Raw genomic sequence first — 21008 nt, 5'->3', positions numbered from 1 at the left:
CGCCAGGGAGTAAAAAAAAAACGCGCTATGGTATCTCAGAATTACGACTTAGTATCTCAGAATTGCGACTTAGTAAGTCAGAATTCCGACTTAGTAAGTCAGAATTCCGACTTAGTATCTCAGAATTCCGACTTAGTAAGTCAGAATTGCGACTTAGTAAGTCAGAATTCCGACTTAGTATCTCAGAATTGCGACTTAGCAACTCAGAATTCCGACTTAGTATCTCAGAATTGCGACTTAGTAAGTCAGAATTCCGACTTAGTATCTCAGAATTGCGACTTAGTAAGTCAGAATTCCGACTTAGTATCTCAGAATTGCGACTTAGCAACTCAGAATTCCGACTTAGCAACTCAGAATTGCGACTTAGCATCTCAGAATTCCGACTTAGTAACTCAGAATTCCGACTTAGTATCTCAGAATTGCGACTTAGCAACTCGGAATTCCGACTTAGTATCTCAGAATTGCGATTTAGCAACTCAGAATTCCGACTTCAAGTCTCACAGTTTTGACGTCACTTCTGGCGCCAGCAATGAAAGTACAGTAGGTTGCTCATCTGGCATAGGAAATCTACTGTTCACAATTGAATCCAGGTACAGTGCCACATTCTACTGATATCTTCATACAATTCACAGACTTAAATAACGTCTGCGTAAATTGTACATAGACTAACGTAGCTAAGTAAAAAAAAAATCATATGCAAGAGCTACTTGGATGGTTTTGGTTGATCGATTTAACCTTTTCAAGTGCGACCTAATTAATGAGGCAAAACTAACAGTAGGCCTATACACTTGTGGGGGTTTCGTCCGTTAGTACAAGGCAGCTCCTGCAAACACTTTACCAGCAGCTATTTCAGCACAGTAACATAGCTAGCTTTGGACCCATATGAGCGAGGATGGTGCTATGAGCTTCTACGCGAGTCAATCTGGGGTCGCCTATTCACGATCAAAACATAAATTTGCTTCGATACAATTAATGAAACCCGTAACAATACAGACATACATTAAAGGGAACGTCTTTTATTATTTTTGTTTACTCTCCCCCTATGTACGTTAAGAGATTTGATATGCTTATTTATTTTCAATATCCTTCCAATAATGTACTTGGACAAACCCCAGTATCTCTCCGTCTAATTGCTCAGATACAATTCTGTGATTGCGTATCTCTCAGAAACATACCAGGATCACAAGCATGTTTATGTTTACTAAACATGATCAGGCTACATTAAACTGTCGCAAACGTCTTGCCATGGGAGCGGCCCGTGTGTCTCCCGAGCCGGACTTTGATAGGCACAACGGTCTAATTTTTACAAACCCTCCATCCGGTCTTTTCGGCTTCCTAAGGCTGTAAATTACCAAGTGACACGCACAAAACAACCGTTATCATAATGAAGACATTCGTGTGTGTTTAGTAACAATTCCAAAACTTAGTTATATCAATTTTTGGTTTACAGAACATGTTTTTACAGCTGTGGTTTAATTCAGCTTTCTGTAACTTTTTGATAAGTTAGCTGCTCTTAAGATGATTACAAGGTAAAGTACAGTAGGTTAAAACTAGTCACTAGGTTAGTATTGACCAACCCTCTTTCAAGAGATATAACTTTCTGCAGAGTTTAGACTGTATCAAATCTGTATCTTTGAGCTCAAGCTAACCGGGTGTTCTATAGACAGTGATTAGTTGAGTGAGGTGCTGCCTGTGAATGCATACTGTGTGTGACAAGTCAGATTAAATTGAAAAGCCTACTCTACATTTGTCATTCACATACCCTTGGGGTGTGACCTACTGTATGTGCACCCTGTGAATGCAAATGTGTGGCGAGTGTTGGTCATCGTTGCCTGTCCTGGACTACTTCTAAATGTACTATAATGCATACTGTTGGAGTCTGGGCAAACAGGAGGCTAGGTAATTACACTATGCTAACTAATCAATGCTGCACCACTGTCCCATGTGTGCTTCCTAGGCCACAATTCCAGGATGGAAGATCTTATCGATTTCCTCAGGGAGAGGGACATTCCAGAGTCCACTATCGAAAAAATGAAGGAAGAAAAGGTAGTTAACAGAATGAATGTGTTCATGTTTATTATAACTAACTCCCACTGACCTACTGTAGATATTAACAGCACTTTAAGTACTGTGAAAAGTCAGAGACCACCCTTTCACTTATTTCATTTCCAGTCAAAACGGTCATTAAGTGCAATTAATTTATTTTTCAATGTCAGGAATTATTCCAGGAAACATATATTTAACACAAAATTACACAAAAGCATCCACAACTAAATATAATGTCAGATCTTTCATTGTTTAGCGTGTCCACCCTTTGCCTTTATTACAGCTTCCATTATTTACAGGAGACTTTCTTTGAGTTTTTCAAATAAATCCACTGGGATATTTTTTCATGCTTCTTGTAAACACCCCCAAATTTCAGTCTTAGAAGTTGGTTGCATTTTCTGCTTCTGCTGGTTCAAATCCAAATCCACTCTGTAACTCATCATCTATAAAACCTTACTTATCTCAAGTGTCCAGTTTTGGTGTTCTAGGGCAAATTTACTTCTCTTTTGTCTATTTCCTTTTCAAATAGTGACTTTTTGACAGATACGCATCCCTTCAGACCCATAGCATTGTGTTGTCTTCTTACAATGGAAGTATTGACAGAAACACTTGTGGATTTTTTTCAGATCTGATGCAAGAGTGATCAAAACGTTAACTTCTGTCTATGTGATGGTGATGTTCTCAACTGAACTGAACTATCTTTATAGCTAATCTTATCAGAAATATCGCCTCTTGCCATTTCAGATGGACATGACAAAGACATGTGCAAGGCAGCTACGGTGTGTTTGGGTAGTTGTTTGAATGTTAGTGTCACTTTTAATGGAAAGTGTTCTAATATAATGTCAGTGACAGTTTTGGGATCAACTTGTGTTGGGAGGACACAGTTGTAACTTGTTTGATTGGAAGGATGGAAGACTTAAAGTGCCTGAAGGGTGCACAAAAGTAAAGAGTGGGCAAATTAAATACTGATAGATTTGATATTATATTTAGTGTACTCTTCTGTCAAATATATGTTTCTTGCATTATTTTCTGACACCAAAAACTAAATAATTTGCACTGAATGGCTGTTTGAACTGGAAATTAAATAAATGCAAGGGTGGTCTCTGACTTCTGCACAGTACTGTACAGTATATTGATATTTTCACGTATAGTAGATTTTTTCACTGCATACAGTACCTCCACAATCCCGAATGGACTATTTCCTTAAACCAGTATCAGCATATTGATCCACATAAAATGATGCTTTAAGTATGGTATTTTGAAACTGAAAATTGATAATTCACTATTCATTTTTAGATTGATGCCAGTGTCCTGATGTTAATGACAGATGAACAGATGAGGGATTATTTGCCATCTTATGGAGACAGATTGGCAGTGATGGGATATTGTAGGAGACACGAAAAAGAGCCCAACAGTAGGAAATCAAAGCTTTTTGATAGACTGAAGTCAAAACTGAATAAAAGAAAAAAGTGTAAGCATCCAGAAAACATCACTCATCATCAAGAGGTGAACACACAGAGGAAAGTAAGGAAAGTGGAGTTGGGCTGGATGCTGTATGATGAAGGAAAAGGAGGCTTTATCCAGGTGAGAACCAAAAAGGGTGGTGGAACACGAAAGTTAAGTGTTTCAAAGGACTGGAAAAAAAAAGACCTCATAACGGAGGCAATACGTTTGTTTTTCCCAGATGGAAAGAATGCACATGGAAATATTTCTGAGTTTGAGGTGGATCTGACAAATTATCAAGAAGTTTCCTTAGATGAGGACAGTACAGTGGGAGCTCTATATGAAGCCTCAAAGTTAACTATCATGAGGTTCTATCTGTCAACCAAAAAGAAACATGACAGTGGTGGTGTGGAGACACAGCAAGAATCAAACACTGCAGATCACTCACAGGAAAACACACAGGATTTTCCCTCTACAGACTCACAAATTGATCCACCATTGGAATTAGAAACATTAGATGTCATCTATGTTGGAAATACTGGAAATGATTTGAACTTAGGCAGTGATGACGTGGCACAATTTTATCCTGCAGATGTCACAGACGATTCCAGTTTAGCTCAGCAAAGTTCTACCATATTTACTGGGGAAAATGTGGAGGATAGCAATATTATTACAATTTTCAATGGAGACCTCTCTGAGATGGGAGAACAAAGTCTAGAAGACACTTTGCCTCTGGCACAAGAACTCAGGGAACCAGACAAAAAAATCCTTGTTGTCCATCGCAGCCAGATACTATCTGAGCTTATTGAACATTTCACTGATGAACGCCTTTCATATACTCAATCAGAAATTCAAGTAAAGCTTCTACTACCAAATGGGCAGTATGAGAATGGATACGATGATGGAGGTGTTCTCAGAGATTGCCTCTCTGAATTCTGGCATGAATTCTACGAACAATGTACAACAGGCAGCACTTTCAAGATACCATTTCTCCGACATGACTATGGCAAAAAAAAGTGGCAGAGTATAGGTAAAATTATTTCTTTTGGTTGGCAGAAACAGAAGTATTTGCCCATCAAGCTTGCTCCTGTAATCTTGGAACAGGCAGCTCTTGGATATGTGAAGAGTGATCTTGTTGACAATTTTCTAAAGTATGTCTCAGAATCTGACCGTTATACCTTGGAATGTTGTCGCAGAGACTTCAACAGTTCTGACCAAGATGAATTACTGGAAATCTTGGACAACTACAGCTGCCGAAGAATGCCAAATGCACACAACATTGAACAAATTCTGCAAGAACTGGCTCACAAAACCCTTATTCAAGAGCCTGCTTATGTTATCGAACAGTGGGAAAGTGTACTCGCTCCCCTCAGCAAAGCCCTTGAGGAAATTGAAACTGTGTATGAAAACTTGCAGCCAACGGCAAGGAAAATCATACGGTCACTGAAGTTTCCCTGCACAATGAATGCACAGGAAAAGGAAATATCAAAGCATATTACAACATACCTGCGAGAGTGTGATGGAAGGAAACAGTCTCTGTTCCTGAGGTTCTGCACAGGCTCAGATCTTTTTCTCGGCAAGACTGTAACTGTTGACTTCACACACATGCAAGGATTTGAGAGAAGACCTATGGCACATACATGTGGCTGTTATTTGAGAGTGTCTATTCATTATGATAGCTATCCTGACTTCAGGTGTGAAATGAACAAAATTTTGGAAAGTAATATATGGGTAATGGACATAGTTTAGTATTTTAGTCTGTCGACCTACAGACTAAAAAGATTAGAAATATGTGCATCTTTCACCATTCAAAACTTTTGGTAAAGTATACTTATTCACATTTAAAGGCCATCTGACCAAGTCTGTACCTTTACACATATAAGCATATAAGATATACTGAGTTTTGAGTGTACTTATGATAGAATGTTCATAATTTCACTGAAGAAATTAAAAAGTCTCAGGTTAAATTGCACTTTTATTTTTGTCATTTTGGTACAAGAATTTCTTTTAGACTGATTGTTCATACAGTATATTGAGTGAGAAACTAATGGATGTTTTTTCACCTTAAAAAAATATGGTGATGCAGTTTAATAAAAGTTCTTTTTTGAGTGATGTGCATTCTCTAAGCTACCAAACACTTTGGTGCCAATAAACTCTGGTGCCATGTAGTGTCTAATAATGTTACAACTTTTGCGTTTTATGTAATTTAGTCACAATATGGCAGCAGAGTTTATTTGCACAATAACTGGACAGTTCATGGCAAAGATGAATTCTAAGTGCTCACTTTGGTCAACACTTGATTTAGAATGAATCTTTGTCATTAACTCTTCAGTTAGATGTTTCTTGGGGTAGCGGTAACTTTGCAGAATCTGAATTTTTTTATTTGTGTTTGACTAGTTTGGCTATTTGTGGATTTTGTCTGACATTTTTATGAAACATCAAGATTGCAGATGAGTTCAAATGCCTTGCGTTTAGTGAATATTATTTGTACTATATTTACATTGCATTTGGTGAAAGGAAATGAGAGAGGTGAGGTAATGTTATTGTCAAACATTTCATATAATGTTAGATAATGTTATTGTCAAATCAAAGTTGGGTTGCTTTTATGTGTGAACATTATCTATAGTCCATTAAAGATTGTTTACACTGTTTGCATCTTTTGGCACATTTACTTTCATTTGTTCCTTGTTTCATCCTATTTCACACTCAATGTTAAATCAGATCTAAAGACAACACATTAAAAGTGGTAACATCTTTACCACTTTTAATGTGTAACATCAAATGCTGTGGCATTTGAGAAAAACAAAACACCCTTATACCTAGATCCCACATTTGTAAGCAGTTTATCTTATCCAGAGAGTGCAAAGTCCCCTATTCTCCTATTCCTACTCAAGGTCCAGCCCATTGAGGACCATTTCACGTAGTCTTAAGTAAAGGTCAGTGATTTCAAACACATCATCTGGCATTGCAAGGTTCTGTTCAGCCATCAGTTCAACACAAAGATGGAAGACATCCTCATCACAGGGGTAGTCCTTTACACAACAGTCTTCTCGACAGATATCGACTTTGATTTGGTCAACTGCCTGCAAATAGTTCTGTGCGCCATATAAACTTGGGGCAGCATACATCACTGAAGGTCGTCCACTGGGAGCGCGAGGGTTGTGGGTTGGCCTTATTCTGTGATTATTCCAGGCAGTCAGCACTTCATTGAGCTCCTCCTACACAATAGAAATCAATTGTTTTGAAATAAGGTTTGTTAAATCACTTTATGGAACTCAAAGAAGAGATCTTTAATAAGTATAATAGTATGAAACATAGTAGAATGTTATGTTTTACTATTCATATCAAAATCTGTAATGACAGGTATGTTACATTTACCTGTATGGTGTTTTGGAAACAAAACTGAATGAGTGATTTGTCGATGAAGGTGTCAACAAAATGCCCATCTTCTCTCAGCTGTTCAAAATGGTCCATCCAAAACTGACTGCACTGTGCTCTTAGTGTAGCCCACCAGCGTTCAATTCTCTGATTCCCAGTGCTTGGGCCAAGAGTGACACATTCTGTGCTATCCTCATTCATTTCGCGCAGAAACCTTTGCATTACAGCAACGTGGGTGTTTTCGGTTCCATGATCAAGTCGTACTCTTTGTGGAAGACCGTTGTTTTTATAGACAGCGTCTATAAAATAACCAGCAATAATTCGTGGGTCATTATTGGTTTTGTATGCTTCTAACCAGATCATTTTTCTCGAGAAGCCATCAATGCACCCGTTGATGCATATCCCGTAAGGTTTTAATTTGTCATACCCATCAATATGCCACACATAGTTTGGTCCGCGGCTGTAATACTGCCGGCGCCTCAGGCGATTTTGCGCACGCAGATCTACTCCTCGCCCGTCCATAAGGCGCAGTAACTGACGGACAGTCTCTCTATCCGTTATTATCCCTGCCATCCAGCATTTTTGGTGCATCCACCGATAGCCATGATGTCTGCCAGAAGTCTGTAGCTGTTGGTGTATGAATGAGGCGACCTCCGCTTCATCTGTCTTGTTTCGCCTTCGCCAGAGCTGATTCTTACACAGCATTCTTTCCAAGGTCCGAAGACTCAGTTTTACATTGTGTGATTCCTCCAATAACACCAAAATTTCATGGTTTGTGTAACCACGACAAAATAAGTCCTCTATAATGGTGTCCATCTTGCAAACCGTGTAGGGATTATAACGAGCAAAACTATTGTAGACCTGCATTAATTTGATTTTTATCAGGGCACTTGACAATACAACTCTCCATGCCTTTAGATCTTGTACGATTTATGAATGATTTTAAGTCGCAATTCTGAGTTACTAAGTCGGAATTCTGAGATACTAAGTCGGAATTCTGAGTTGCTAAGTCGCAATTCTGAGATACTATGTCGGAATTCTGACTTACTAAGTCGCAATTCTGAGATACTAAGTCAGAATTCTGACTTACTAAGTCGCAATTCTGAGATACTAAGTCAGAATTCTGACTTACTAAGTCGGAATTCTGAGATGCTAAGTCGCAATTCTGAGTTACTAAGTCGGAATTCTGAGTTGCTAAGTCGCAATTCTGAGATACTATGTCGGAATTCTGACTTACTAAGTCGCAATTCTGAGATACTAAGTCAGAATTCTGACTTACTAAGTCGGAATTCTGAGATGCTAAGTCGCAATTCTGAGTTACTAAGTCGGAATTCTGAGATACTAAGTCAGAATTCTGACTTACTAAGTCGCAATTCTGAGATGCTAAGTCGGAATTCTGAGTTGCTAAGTCGCAATTCTGAGATACTAAGTCGGAATTCTGACTTACTAAGTCGTAATTCTGAGATACCATAGCGCGTTTTTTTTTTACTCCCTGGCGGAAACGGGCTTCCATAGCTTTCCCCTAAATGGGAATGTTGTCTAAATCCCCGAAAAGGAAAAGATTGAAAGAAAGTGGTTAAATGTCTCAATCTGTTGCATTTGGCATCGAATTCACTGGCATTTTAAAAGTTGTAGCTACAATTTATTGGGTTTTCCTGACTCTTAACCTATTTAGCGCTGATACCATGCTCATGTAGAGTATGATTCGACACAAAATTTCCAGTAGCAGAATATTTGTCAAAAAATGAAATTGTACCACAGTTGATACATTTTGCTTGGTGTGGCATGGCTTCGAAATCTTTTCAAACTAATATTTTGATGCCCTGACTTATATTTTCTTCTTAAATGAGTGTTAGGTTGCATTGAAGAAAATCTGAACCCTAACCCTAACTGCCCAAAACTCTAGCTAGTGTTAGGGTTCGTATTATTAGAAAACATAGAGCATGTTTGATGGCATGGCTGTGTTGTAGGATAGAAGTGAAGTTTAGGAATAGTGATTTTTTAATTCTCTTCACTTTTTATTTCTTGCATATATGGCCGTATGTACTGGTTTGCCCTAAAAGGGAAAGTAGTCTTAATCCCCAAAAAGCAAAATATGGAAGTTGTTTAATGTCTCAATCTGTTGCATTTGGCATTGAATGCACTGGCATTTTAACAGTTGTAGCTACAATTTATTGGGTTTTCCTGACTCTTAACCTGTTTAATGCTGATACCATGCTCATGGAGAGCACCATTCCACACAAAATTTCCAATAGCAGAATATTTGTCAAAAAATGAAATTTTACCATAGTTTATACATTTTGCTTGGTGTGGTGAGGCTGCTAATTCCTTTCAGTCAGTCTTCCTGACTCTAAACCTATATAATGCTGATACCATGCTCATGGAGAGTACGATTCGACACAAAATTTCCAGTAGCAGAATATTTGTAAAAAATTAAATTGTACAACAGTTGATACATTTTGCTTGGTGTGGTGAGGCTTCTAAGTCTTTTCAGACTAATATTTTGATGCCCTGACTTATATTTTCTTATTAAATGAGTGTTAGGTTGCATTGAAGAAAATCTGAACCCTAACCCTAACTGCCCAAAACTCTAGCTAGTGTTAGGGTTCGTATTATTAGAAAACATAGAGCATGTTTGATGGCATGGCTGTGTTGTAGGATAGAAGTGAAGTTTAGGAATAGTGATTTTTTAATTCTCTTCACTTTTTATTTCTTGCATATATGGCCGTATGTACTGGTTTGCCCTAAAAGGGAAAGTAGTCTTAATCCCCAAAAAGCAAAATATGGAAGTTGTTTAATGTCTCAATCTGTTGCATTTGGCATTGAATGCACTGGCATTTTAACAGTTGTAGCTACAATTTATTGGGTTTTCCTGACTCTTAACCTGTTTAATGCTGATACCATGCTCATGGAGAGCACCATTCCACACAAAATTTCCAATAGCAGAATATTTGTCAAAAAATGAAATTTTACCATAGTTTATACATTTTGCTTGGTGTGGTGAGGCTGCTAATTCCTTTCAGTCAGTCTTCCTGACTCTAAACCTATATAATGCTGATACCATGCTCATGGAGAGTACGATTCGACACAAAATTTCCAGTAGCAGAATATTTGTAAAAAATTAAATTGTACAACAGTTGATACATTTTGCTTGGTGTGGTGAGGCTTCTAAGTCTTTTCAGACTAATATTTTGATGCCCTGACTTATATTTTCTTATTAAATGAGTGTTAGGTTGCATTGAAGAAAATCTGAACCCTAACCCAAACTGCCCAAACCCTTAGCTACGTTTAGGTTTAGAATTATTAGAAAACATAGAGCATTTTTGATGGCATGGCTGTGTTTTAGGACAGAAGTGGAATTTAGGAATAGTGATATTTTCATGTTCTTTTCACTTTTTTTCATGCTTTTATGTCTCTATATACTGCTTTGCCTTAAATGGGAATGTTTTCTAAATCCCCAAAAAGCAAAAGATTGAAAGAAAGTGGTTAAATGTCTCAATCTGTTCTAATTGGCATTGAATGCACTGGCATTTTAACACTTGTAGCTACAATTTATTGGGTTTTCCTGACTATTAACCTATTTAACACTGATACCATGCTCATGGAGCTCACCATTCCACACAAAATTTCCAATAGCAGAATATTTGTCAAAAATTTAGGTTGTACCAGAGTTGACACATTTTGCTTGGTGTGGCAAGGCTGCTAAGTCTTTTCAGACCAATATTTTGATGCCCTGACTTATATTTTAAATTAAATGAGTCTTAGGTTGCAGTGAAGAAAATCTGAACCTAACCCTAACTGCCCAAACCATTAGCTAGGGTTAGAGTTCGTAGTATTGGAAAAAATAGAGGTTGTTTGATGCCATAGCTGTGTTGTAGGACAGAAGTGAAATTTAGGAAAAGTAATATTTTAATGTTCTCTTCACATTTTTGTTTCTTGCATATGTGGCTCTATATAGTGCTTTGCCCTAAATGGGAAAGTTGTCTAAATCCCCGAAAAGGAAAAGATTGAAAGAAAGTGGTTAAATGTCTCAATCTGTTGCATTTGGCATTGAATGCACTGGCATTTTAACAGTTGTAGCTACAATTTATTGGGTTTTTCTGACTCTTAACCTATTTAGCACTGATACCATGCTCATGGAGAGTACCATTCCACAAAAAAATTCCAGTTGCAGAATATTAGTGAAGAAAATCTGAACCTAACCCTATGTAATGTTGTGTGCTCTCTGAAGGCACCAGTTCTGTAGGGTTTGGGCATTTACTGGGACAATTATTAATTGTAGCAGTAAATCACAAAGTTGATTCTTTTGATGGCTTTAGAATCCGACCATGCGACATAACTCAAACAACGCACACACACAGGTACTTATACACGAGGATACATTTATTAATACATAGAATATGCATGTAAAACTAACAGATCTTATCGAGAGGGTTATCAGAATACAAAAGATATATATTCAATCAGTTACAAAGAGTTACATATATCAAGAGGACATACGTTCAGTATATAATTCATTTAGACCGTTTCATAAATGAACTTGGTTATAACTTCTACATTAGATACTCAAAACAAGTACATAACTCTTAGGAATTAAATTGATATCAACTGGTTGGGATAGCAATTGAATTCTCGAGCTGTAATGCATTGAAGTTGAATACTCATCCAATCTCTGGGGATTCAGATCTCCTGCGGGCACAAAGAAACAGTTGCAGGCTGTTGCTGTCCAATCCTCGCTCTCTGGCTCGGTGCCAGGCTGTGCTGTGCGGCTTGCGACGGTGCTCTCCTGATGCTCACTGACCGGCTAGTTAGTGTTGGCTTTAACTAGCAAAGTTTGTGCACAGGAGAAAAGATGACTGTGGGTCCCAGCAAGTCAGGAAGAGGACCGGTTCGTTCCTGATGAAGCTAGTTCTGAATAGTTATTCAGCTGTCCACAGTTCCGACCTGTTCACGAGGGTTGCTGCTGGTGCTAACCTCGGGTGGATCCTCTGGTTACTCTCTGGCAACCTCCGCTCTAGAATCTTAGAACAACGGAAAGTTCTGGCACTCGGACACACTGGCCGTTCCGTGGTTGTCCGGGCTGAGTCTCAGGATGGTCAGGAGGCGCGCTGCGAGAATGTCCTGCCCTTGGGAGCCTTCTGCTCCTGGGCCATCCTGCCCTGGAATTCTCCTTTGAATTCCCTTTAGAAAAGTCCACAGAATTCTCCACCGAATCCCACTGAATCTCTCAGGCTCTCTGTGTTGCCTGTTTTTACCTGGAGGAACTTCAGCTCGTTGATTGGCTGAAAGTTCCATGGGCATCAGAGTCCCACGTGGGTTACTCGGCCCTACCAGTCCCTGATTGGTTGATCAAGGTGAGATATGAGTCACTTACTCCTGACACTTAGGAATGCAGTCCAGATGTCCATCTGGCACTCCCTAGACAGATAGGCGACAATGGATGACCATTGATCATGATAGCCAGGCTTAGCTAAGTGCATCCCCCTTTGGGAGCTGTCCTAGGAAACCTTATCAAAGGAAACCTTAAATCAGCCTGCATGAATAGTTTCTCTGTGGCTGCACCACAGAGATGAACAGAGAGATGAGGCCTAATTTGGGAAAGCTCAGAACACTTAATTCTTTCTTATTAATAAGCCTCGCCGCTACACCTAACTGCCCAAACCATTAGCTAGGGTTAGAGTTGGCAGTATTGGAAAAAATAGAGGTTATTTGATGGCATAGCTGTGTTGTAGGACAGAAGTGAAACTTAGGAAAAGTGATATTTTAATGTTCTCTTCACATTTTTGTTTCTTGCATATATGGCTCTATATAGTGCTTTGCCCTAAATAAGAAAGTTGTCTAAATCACCGAAAAGCAAAAGATTGAAAGAAAGTGGTTAAATTTCTCAATCTGTTGCATTTGGCATTGAATGCACTGGCATTTTAACAGTTGTACAGTAGCTACAATTTATTGGGTTTTCCTGACTCTTAACCTATTTTAACTGATACCATGCTCATGGAGTGTACCATTCCACAAAAAAATTCCAGTTGCAGAATATTTGTCAAAAAATGAAATTGTTCCAAAGTTGATACATTTTGCTTGTTGTGGTGAGGCTGCTAATTCTTTTCAGACCAATATTCTGATGCCCTGACTTATAATTTCTGCTTAAATGAGTGTTAGGTTGCATTGAAGAAAATCTGAACCCTAACCCTAACTACACAATTCCTTAGCTAGGGTTAGGGTTAGAATTATTAGAAAACATAGAGCATGTTTGATGGCATAGCTGTGTTTTAGGACAGAAGTGGAATTTAGGAATAGTGATATTTCCGTGTTCTCTTCACTTTTTTTTGCATATATGTCTCTATATACTGCTTTGCCCTAAACGGGAATGTTGTCTAAATCCCTGATAAGCCATAGATTGAAAGAAAGTGGTTAAATGTCTCAATCTGTTCTAATTGGCATTGAATGCACTGGCATTTTAACACTTGTAGCTACAATGTAGCTAGGGTTACGGTTAGGGTTAGTATTATTAGAAAACAGAGGAAAACAGAGGTTGTTTGATGGCATGGCTGTGTTTTAGGACAGAAGTGGAATTTAGGGTTAGTGATATTTTCATGTTCTCTTCTCTTTTTTTTGTATATACATGTATGGCTGTGTAGCAGCAATGCTTGTAAATAAAACAGAATTAAGTGTTGCGGTGCTTTCCCATATGAGGCCCTATCTCTCTCTTCATCTCTGTGGTGCAGCCACAGAGAAGCTTTTCATGCAGGCTGTTTTAAAGAATTTTTCTTTTGATAAGGGACAGCTCCCAAAGGGGGATGCACTTAGCTAAGCCTGGCTATCATGATCAATCTGAACCCTGAACCCTAACCCTAACTGCCAAACCCTTAACTATGGTTAGGGTTTGTATTATTAGAAAACATAGAGGATGTTTGATGGCTTGGCTGTTTTTTTAGGACAGAAGTGAAGTTTAGGAAAAGTGATATTGTAATGTTCTCTTCACATTTTTTGTCTTGCATACTGTATGGCTCTATACACTGCATGGCCCTAATTGGGAATGTTGTCTAAATTGGCCCTCAAGCAAAAGATTGGAAGATACAGTAGGTGTTAAGATTTTCACACTGTTTCTATTGGCATTATATGGCTTTGCATTTGAACAGCTTCAGCTAAGGTTTGTTGGGTATTCCTGGCTATTAACCTATTTAAACCTGAATCATGCTCCTTGAGAACAGCATTTGACTCAAAAGTTTAAATTATAGAATACTCATAAAAAAAAAAAATTCCATAGCTGATACATTTTCTTTGGTTTAGCAAGGTTGCTTAGTGTTTCACACTCGTATATTTGTTCCCCTGAGTTATATTTTCCTCTCAAATGAGTGTAAGGTTGCATTGAAGAAAATCTGAACCCTAACTCTAACCTACCCAGACCCTTAGCTATGGTTAGTGTTAGGATTCTTAGAAAGCGTAGAGGATGTTTGATGTCATGGTTGTGATTTAGGACAGATATTAAATTTAGGAAAAGTGACATTTCAAGGTAAGCTTCACATTTTTTTTGCATATACTATATGACTCTATACACTGCTTTGCCTTAAATGATTTGTGTTTTATGACAGAAATGAAATCTAAGAAAAGTGATATTTAAAAGTTATCTTCATGTTTTTTATTTGCATATACTGCCTTTTCGCAGATTTCGCAGATGAGGGAGATTTGCATGCCTCATCGTAACTTTGCAACGCATTCTTAGATTTCTTTAGTTCTAAGATCGACAATATCCGGCATCACATTCTCTCCACTACGCATATCATTTCCATACCTCCTCCCTCCTCATCCAACTTTTCTGGTTCCCTTCTCACCAGCTTCTCTCTTCTTGAGTCAGCATTTCTCAATAAACTAGTTACACATCTATTTTATATCCCATTCCCACCACTTTATTTCCTTCCTGTTTCTCTTCTCTCTGCCCCATTGTCCTCAATTTTATATATGAATCCTTGAGCACTGGCACTGTACCAACGGTCCTCAAAACTGCTGCCATTACCCCCGTGCCATAAAAGCCTAACATGGCTCTCGACAACCGACAACAATTTTCGCCCCATCTCCAACTTACCCTTTCTTGCAAAAATTCTAGAACATGGTGTCACACTTCAGTTACATAACCACCTCATGACAAACAACCTCTTTGAACCCCTACAATCTGGCTTCCGTCAGCTTCACAGCACAGAAACTGCCGTTGTCAAAGTCACTAACGATCTAATAGCTTCTGATTCTGGTTCTCTTTCTATACTCATCCTTCTTGATCTCAGTGCATTTTCTGAACCTGTTGATCATAACATCTTACTTTCTCGTCTTGAGACTGTGTATGGAGTTTCTGACACTGCTCTCAAATGGTTCAAGTCTTACCTCACTGATCACTGACACTTTGTCTCTCTTAATGTATGTGTTTCTCAGGGCTCAATACTTCAGCATTTACATGTTTCCACTTGGTCAGCTTTTAGATCACATGGCCTCAGCTATCATTTCTACTGGTATGTATATTTGAGTATCCATACTTGGTATGGATATTCAAATATACATCCATACCAAACCTGACACTGATGTGGCTGTCTCTATTCTATCTAATTGCATCTCTGATATAAAAATTTGGTTGACTCAAAATTTCCTTCATCTTAACTGCGACAAGACTGAAGTCATGTTTATTGGCACCCCCCATCAACTTCGTAAAGCCAGTCCTATAACCCTATCTGTAGATGGTTCTGTACTTGAGCTTCAATCTAAACTGAAAGACCTTGGGGTTATATTCGATTCTAGCTTAAAATATGACCTACATGTGCAGCATATTGTCAAAAAATCATTTTTTCGCCTCAGAAATATCGCTAGACTACGCTATGCTATAGCTAACTGTGGCTAAAAAGCTGATCAACACATTTGTGTTTTCTCGAATGGACTACTGTAATGCTCTACTTGCTGGGGTATCTAAACCTATTTTGAACTAACTGCAGTATGTCCAAAATTCAGCAGCCATAATCCTGACCAGGTGTGGTGCAAATGATCATACTACTCCTATCCTGGAGTCCTTGCACTGGCTTCCTGTCAAATTGCGTGTTGACTTTAAAATTATCATGCTCACCTACAAGGCTCTGCATAGCTTGGCACCTCAGTACCTATCGGAACTATTAACTATTATTAGTGGACTGGAGTGACTACAAAAGTCTTGGCAGTGTTCGACTGTGTCATTTTTATGCCATTTTTTTGACCATGCACAAATATTCTTATGTCCATGTCTTTGTGAAAAGTGGTAATGTTTTAACCTTTTCTGTGAATATGCTTGTTATCGGAGTAAACAAAAGCATACTTTTAGAATTTGATTGATAGGGAATATAATATCGAATCATATATCTAAACAAATTAATAATTATATGATCATATTCATATACTGTAGCTCAAACAGTAGTATAAGACACGTCCTATAGATACAGTATGTGTGCTTCTGTTTCACTACTTCCTCCGTTACTGTGTCTGTGGCGTGTTGGCTTATGCATGTGCATTATAAGCCTGAGGTCTGTGGGTCAAGCCCTGCTATTGTCATGAGTTTTCTTTTAACAAATAAACATTTATTTGAAAAACTAAAATAGCAAATATTATTGACTATTTTTATATTTCTAAATATCACAGCAAGTTCAAAGCTAAGTCATTTATTAATAACAACCAATAATTTCAAACTCTTACTGATATTATTACTGACAATAAATATCAACACTATATTGTCATTTCAAACGTACGTAATGTCGACCATACGGCATACGCGTAACTGAAGCTAAAAGTTTAGCCTTTGTCACTAAATAAAGACATAAATATAGAAATCCCTACGTTACAAACTGTTTATGGCTGGTATTGTTAGTTTAAAGAAAAAATACACACCAGTATTCCACTTTCTTCCTAAATATTTTAAGCATAAAAGTTTTACATGTTATTTCAGAAATGTTTTTATGTACTCCTTCTGACCATATTAAGTTTAATATGTGAATAATTAATGTGAAAAAAGTGAATCCTGTTTTTGTATGGTCTGTAGCTCAAATCCTGCTTAATTAAAAATGAGACACGAGAAGAGTATTATTGTTATGTTATTGTTCTTATGTTGTGAGGCTAAAGAAATCAATAACGATATTAATTTAAAGATCTTAATATATTTAATGCATATGGCTGACATTCCAGGCTGTGCCTGCTTGCCAGCATGGTGGTATCACTGCCTTTCCATCTGAATAGCTACCAGAGACCTCAGCTGTTGGGCAGAGGAGAGATCTCCCTAGCAGTGATGCCATAGGCCTGGGTTCAAGTTCCCAGCTGATTAATGTATTCTGCTTTCTTTGTAAACACATTTTATTTTTAATTTGACTCATTCACACATGATGAACCATGATCTTGATCTTGATACTCAACGTGTCTCCTCTATAACTTTTCAGTTTACAGACCGTACAAGATAATTTATTATGAATAATGTCTTCCGTATCGGATTAAAATTGGAACACTTTTCACATGTGTAAATCCACCTATTTTCTAACTGCTTTATCCAGGACCGGTAACAGTTTCACCCCTCATTCTTCCCTCTGCCTGTCTGACTTTTTTTTTAACCCTTCTGTGCCCAAATCGCAGTGGGTGAGAAAAACTTAAAGCGTACACAAAGATCTAGGCTGACCACGAGGAAGAAAGATCACCCGTTTATCGTTCACAAAAAGTGGTTATTAACTATTGAAACCTGTTTTTATAGCTTTTAAAATCATGCAATGTCTAAGTTAAGCAGTAACACATCATTATACACTATACACGCCTATTGTCCAGTGACCATGAGGACTGTGAGAAGATGGTCTCAGGAGGCTATGGAGGATCTATGTGGTGCTTTGGAGGCCACCGACTGGGATGTGCTGTGCGAACCACATGGGGACAACATAGACAGCATGGTAGACTGTGTCACTGACTACATTAATTTCTGCGTAGACAACACCATCCCCACCAAAGACGTACACTGCTTATCCAATAACAATCCCTGGATCACCAGCGACCTGAAGGCTCTTCTGAATGACAAGAAGAGAGCCTTTAGGAGGGGAGATAAGGAAGAGGTCAAGCGTGTACAGAGGGAGCTAAAGCAGAAGTTAAGAGAGAGCAAGGACGCCTACAGGAGGAAGGTAGAGGACAAGCTGCACAGGAATAGGGTGAGGGGTGGATGGAGCTGCATGAGAGAGATCTCTGGCTTCAAACAGGCTGGGGGTGCAACAGATGGGAACCTGGAGATGGCCAACGAGTTGAACCAGTTCTTTAACAGGTTTGATTCTGGGTTTCCTGTGGCCCAACACCCATCCCCCCACAGCCACACGCTCCCTAACCCTTCACAGCTGCGACTGCCCAACACCTCCTCCATCCCCCCACAAACATGGCCGCCTACAGCTACAACCCCCGACAGCAACTCACCCACCCATCCCCCACAGCTGCCACTCTCCAACACCTCCGCCATTAACACCTGCAGCACTGAAAGCACTATGAGCACCATTCCCCAGGCCAGGCTGACCATCACGGATGACCAGGTGAAGAAGGAGCTGAAGAGGCTGCACCAGGGTAAAGCCACAGGACCAGATAACATCTGTCCCGGAGTTCTGAGGGCCTGTGCTGATCAGCTGAGCGGAGTGCTCCAGCGACTTTTCAACCTGAGCCTGTGCTTGGAGAGAGTCCCGGTGCTCTGGAAGACATCATGCCTGGTCCCGGTACCAAAGAAAGGGCGCCCCTCTGTCCTCAACGACTACAGACCAGTTGCACTGAAGACACTGGAGAGGCTGGTCTTATCCCACCTGAGACCCCTGGTCAGCTCATCACTGGACACCCTACAGTTTGCCTACCAGCCCAGTGTTGGTGTGGAGGATGTGATCATCTACATGCTGCAAAGGGCCTACTCACACCTGGACAAGGCTGGCATCACTGTAAGGATCATGTTTTTCGACTTCTCCAGTGCCTTCAATACCATCCAGCCCTTACTTCTAAGGAGGAAGCTGGAGGAGATGCAAGTCGATGCCTCCATGACCTCGTGGATTACTGACTACCTGACAGGCAGACCACAGTCTGTGAGACTTCAGAACTGTGTATCTGAACAGGTAGTGAGTAACACAGGGGCACCTCAAGGGACAGTTCTTTCTCCATTCCTTTTCACCCTCTATACTTCGGACTTTAAGTACAACTCAAAGTCATGCCACCTGCAGAAGTTCTCAGATGACTCTGCAATTGTGTGATGTATCAAGGGTGAGCAGGAGGAGGAGTACAGAGGACTGGTTGGCAACTTTGTGGTGTGGTGTGGGGAGAACCACTTGGAACTGAATGTAACAAATACAAAGGAACTGGTGGTAGATTTCAGGAGGAAAAAGGTCAAACCTACTCCTGTCTACATCCATGGGAGTGGCGTGGAGATGGTGGATTCGTACAAGTACCTGGGAGTGCAGATCAACGGTAGACTGGAATGGTCTCAGAACATCGAGGCCATCTATAAAAAGGGACAGAGCTGACTTTACTTCTTGAGGAGGCTCAGGTCCTTCAATGTGTGTAGTAAGATGCTACATATGTTATATCAGTCGGTGGTAGCGAGTGCCATTTTCTACGCAGTGGTGTGCTGGGGCTCTGGGATTAGAGCAGTGGATTCTAAAAGGCTGAACAAGCTCATCAGGAGAGCAAGCTCTGTCATTGGGTCTGACCTGGACCCCTTGGAAGTAGTGGCTGAGAGGAGAATGGTGTCCAAACTAGAGGCCATCATGGACAACATCTCCCATCCCCTCTATGACAGGCTTGCAGAAATGAAGAGCACGTTCAGCAATAGACTGATTCATCCACGGTGCGACAGAGAGCGCTACAGGAGGTCATTCTTGCCTTTTGTTGTACAACGCATTCACCTTGCGTCTGGGCAGAGGCAACATTGACAGTGACCTGTTTCTGGACTGAACGCATCTACACATCTACTGCTACATCTGTTCTCTTTCTTTTTCTTTTCCCGTTTACAACCGTATTTTGTGCAATATATGCCAGGGACCTGTGCAATACATTTACATCTATATTTATATTCATATGTGTGTACTGTTCTGTTCTAGTCTGTTCTTTGTGTGTCCGGACTGTGAGTAACTCTTGTATTGTATTGTATGTATTGTACTATTATTATATAATTTGTTACACTGTGGCTGTGTTGTCTGTGTTAAGCTGCTGTTGCACTGCAATTTCCCTCACGGGATCAATAAAGTATCTATCTATCTTTATACAGTGTCTCATTATTGGTTTCTTTTTTAAAAATAAAAATAAATAGTTCGCCCAGCCTAAGGGCGTTTATAATATTGTGGCATTTTCAGGTTTGGTGAGGACAGACACAGTGACTCAGAGACTCGTTGAATGAAAAACGGCACTTTATTTTTCAGTACAGTGATAATAGACGTGGGTAATATCATCCCCATTAAACAATGTGCTTATCGCGCAAATCCTGCTAAACTAAAAATTAGACACAAGAAGAGTAGTGTCTGAATCACTGTGCCTGTCCTCACCATTCTACAATATACATCTTTAAATATCACCTATGCAGGTTGTTCGCATGAACTCGTATTGAGCAGTATTTCTCGCATTGTGAACGTATGTACACAGTTGTCCCGCAGGGTGTAGGGCGCAAACCTACGTGAGCCTTTACCTTTAATTAATAAAGCGCTACATTATTAATAATATCTTCCGTGTTCATTAACATTGGAACGTTCCTTTTTACAAGTGTAAAAAGAGGCGATACACAACATGTCTCCTCTTTAACTCTTCAGTTTACAGAGAAATTCCACCAGAGCTTCACAACATTGTCCAATAATACTCTTTTTGTGTCTAATTTTTAGTTTAGCAGGATTTAAGCTACAGTATATGAATATAATTATATCGTTATTAATTTCGTTAGATACGCAATTCCATATTATATTCTATAGTAATCAAATTCTAAAAATGTCAATATTGTGTCCATAATATTTGCTATTTTAGTTTTTCAAAGAAGCCTTTCAAAAGCTTGAGGCATCTGTTAAATGGCCCCACTGCATAAGGTTTTTGGAATTAAACCAGTTTAACAGCTCTTAAGGATACTGTAGTTTTTAACATAACACAGTGAAAAGCTTTGTCAG

General features: G+C 39.3%; 2 protein-coding genes across 2 annotated transcripts; one reads left to right on the top strand and one right to left on the bottom strand.

Moving 5' to 3' along the window:
- Positions 1–553: 553 nt before the first annotated feature.
- LOC138239210 (uncharacterized) lies at positions 554–6173 on the top strand. Its single transcript, XM_069190363.1, has 3 exons — positions 554–590; positions 1958–2046; positions 3343–6173. Exons 2-3 carry the CDS (start codon positions 1972–1974, stop codon positions 5236–5238), a joined length of 1971 nt encoding a protein of 656 aa, XP_069046464.1. The 5' UTR covers positions 554–590; positions 1958–1971; the 3' UTR covers positions 5239–6173.
- Positions 6174–6314: 141 nt separating this feature from the next.
- LOC138239211 (uncharacterized) lies at positions 6315–7803 on the bottom strand. Its single transcript, XM_069190367.1, has 2 exons — positions 6868–7803; positions 6315–6707 (listed from the first exon to the last, which is right to left on the bottom strand). The coding sequence occupies exons 1-2, from the start codon at positions 7732–7734 to the stop codon at positions 6375–6377; spliced, it is 1200 nt and encodes a 399-aa protein (XP_069046468.1). The 5' UTR covers positions 7735–7803; the 3' UTR covers positions 6315–6374.
- Positions 7804–21008: the final 13205 nt, after the last annotated feature.

Source organism: Lepisosteus oculatus, chromosome 1 (assembly GCF_040954835.1).
Source record: "Lepisosteus oculatus isolate fLepOcu1 chromosome 1, fLepOcu1.hap2, whole genome shotgun sequence".
In the NCBI taxonomy this organism is placed as follows: Eukaryota; Metazoa; Chordata; class Actinopteri; order Semionotiformes; family Lepisosteidae; genus Lepisosteus; species Lepisosteus oculatus.
The sequence above is the reverse complement of the archived record's forward strand: the minus strand, read 5'-3'. Positions and strand labels throughout refer to the sequence as shown.

Bases quoted from the DNA above. Each gene is read 5' to 3' on its own strand.
- LOC138239210 (XM_069190363.1), top strand. From the start codon at position 1,972: ATGGAAGATCTTATCGATTTCCTCAGGGAGAGGGACATTCCAGAGTCC. The intron at 2,047-3,342 runs GTAGTTAACAGA...ATTCATTTTTAG, and splicing joins AAAAAATGAAGGAAGAAAAG to ATTGATGCCAGTGTCCTGAT.
- LOC138239211 (XM_069190367.1), bottom strand. From the start codon at position 7,734: ATGCAGGTCTACAATAGTTTTGCTCGTTATAATCCCTACACGGTTTGC. The intron at 6,708-6,867 runs GTAAATGTAACA...TCTATTGTGTAG, and splicing joins GTTTCCAAAACACCATACAG to GAGGAGCTCAATGAAGTGCT.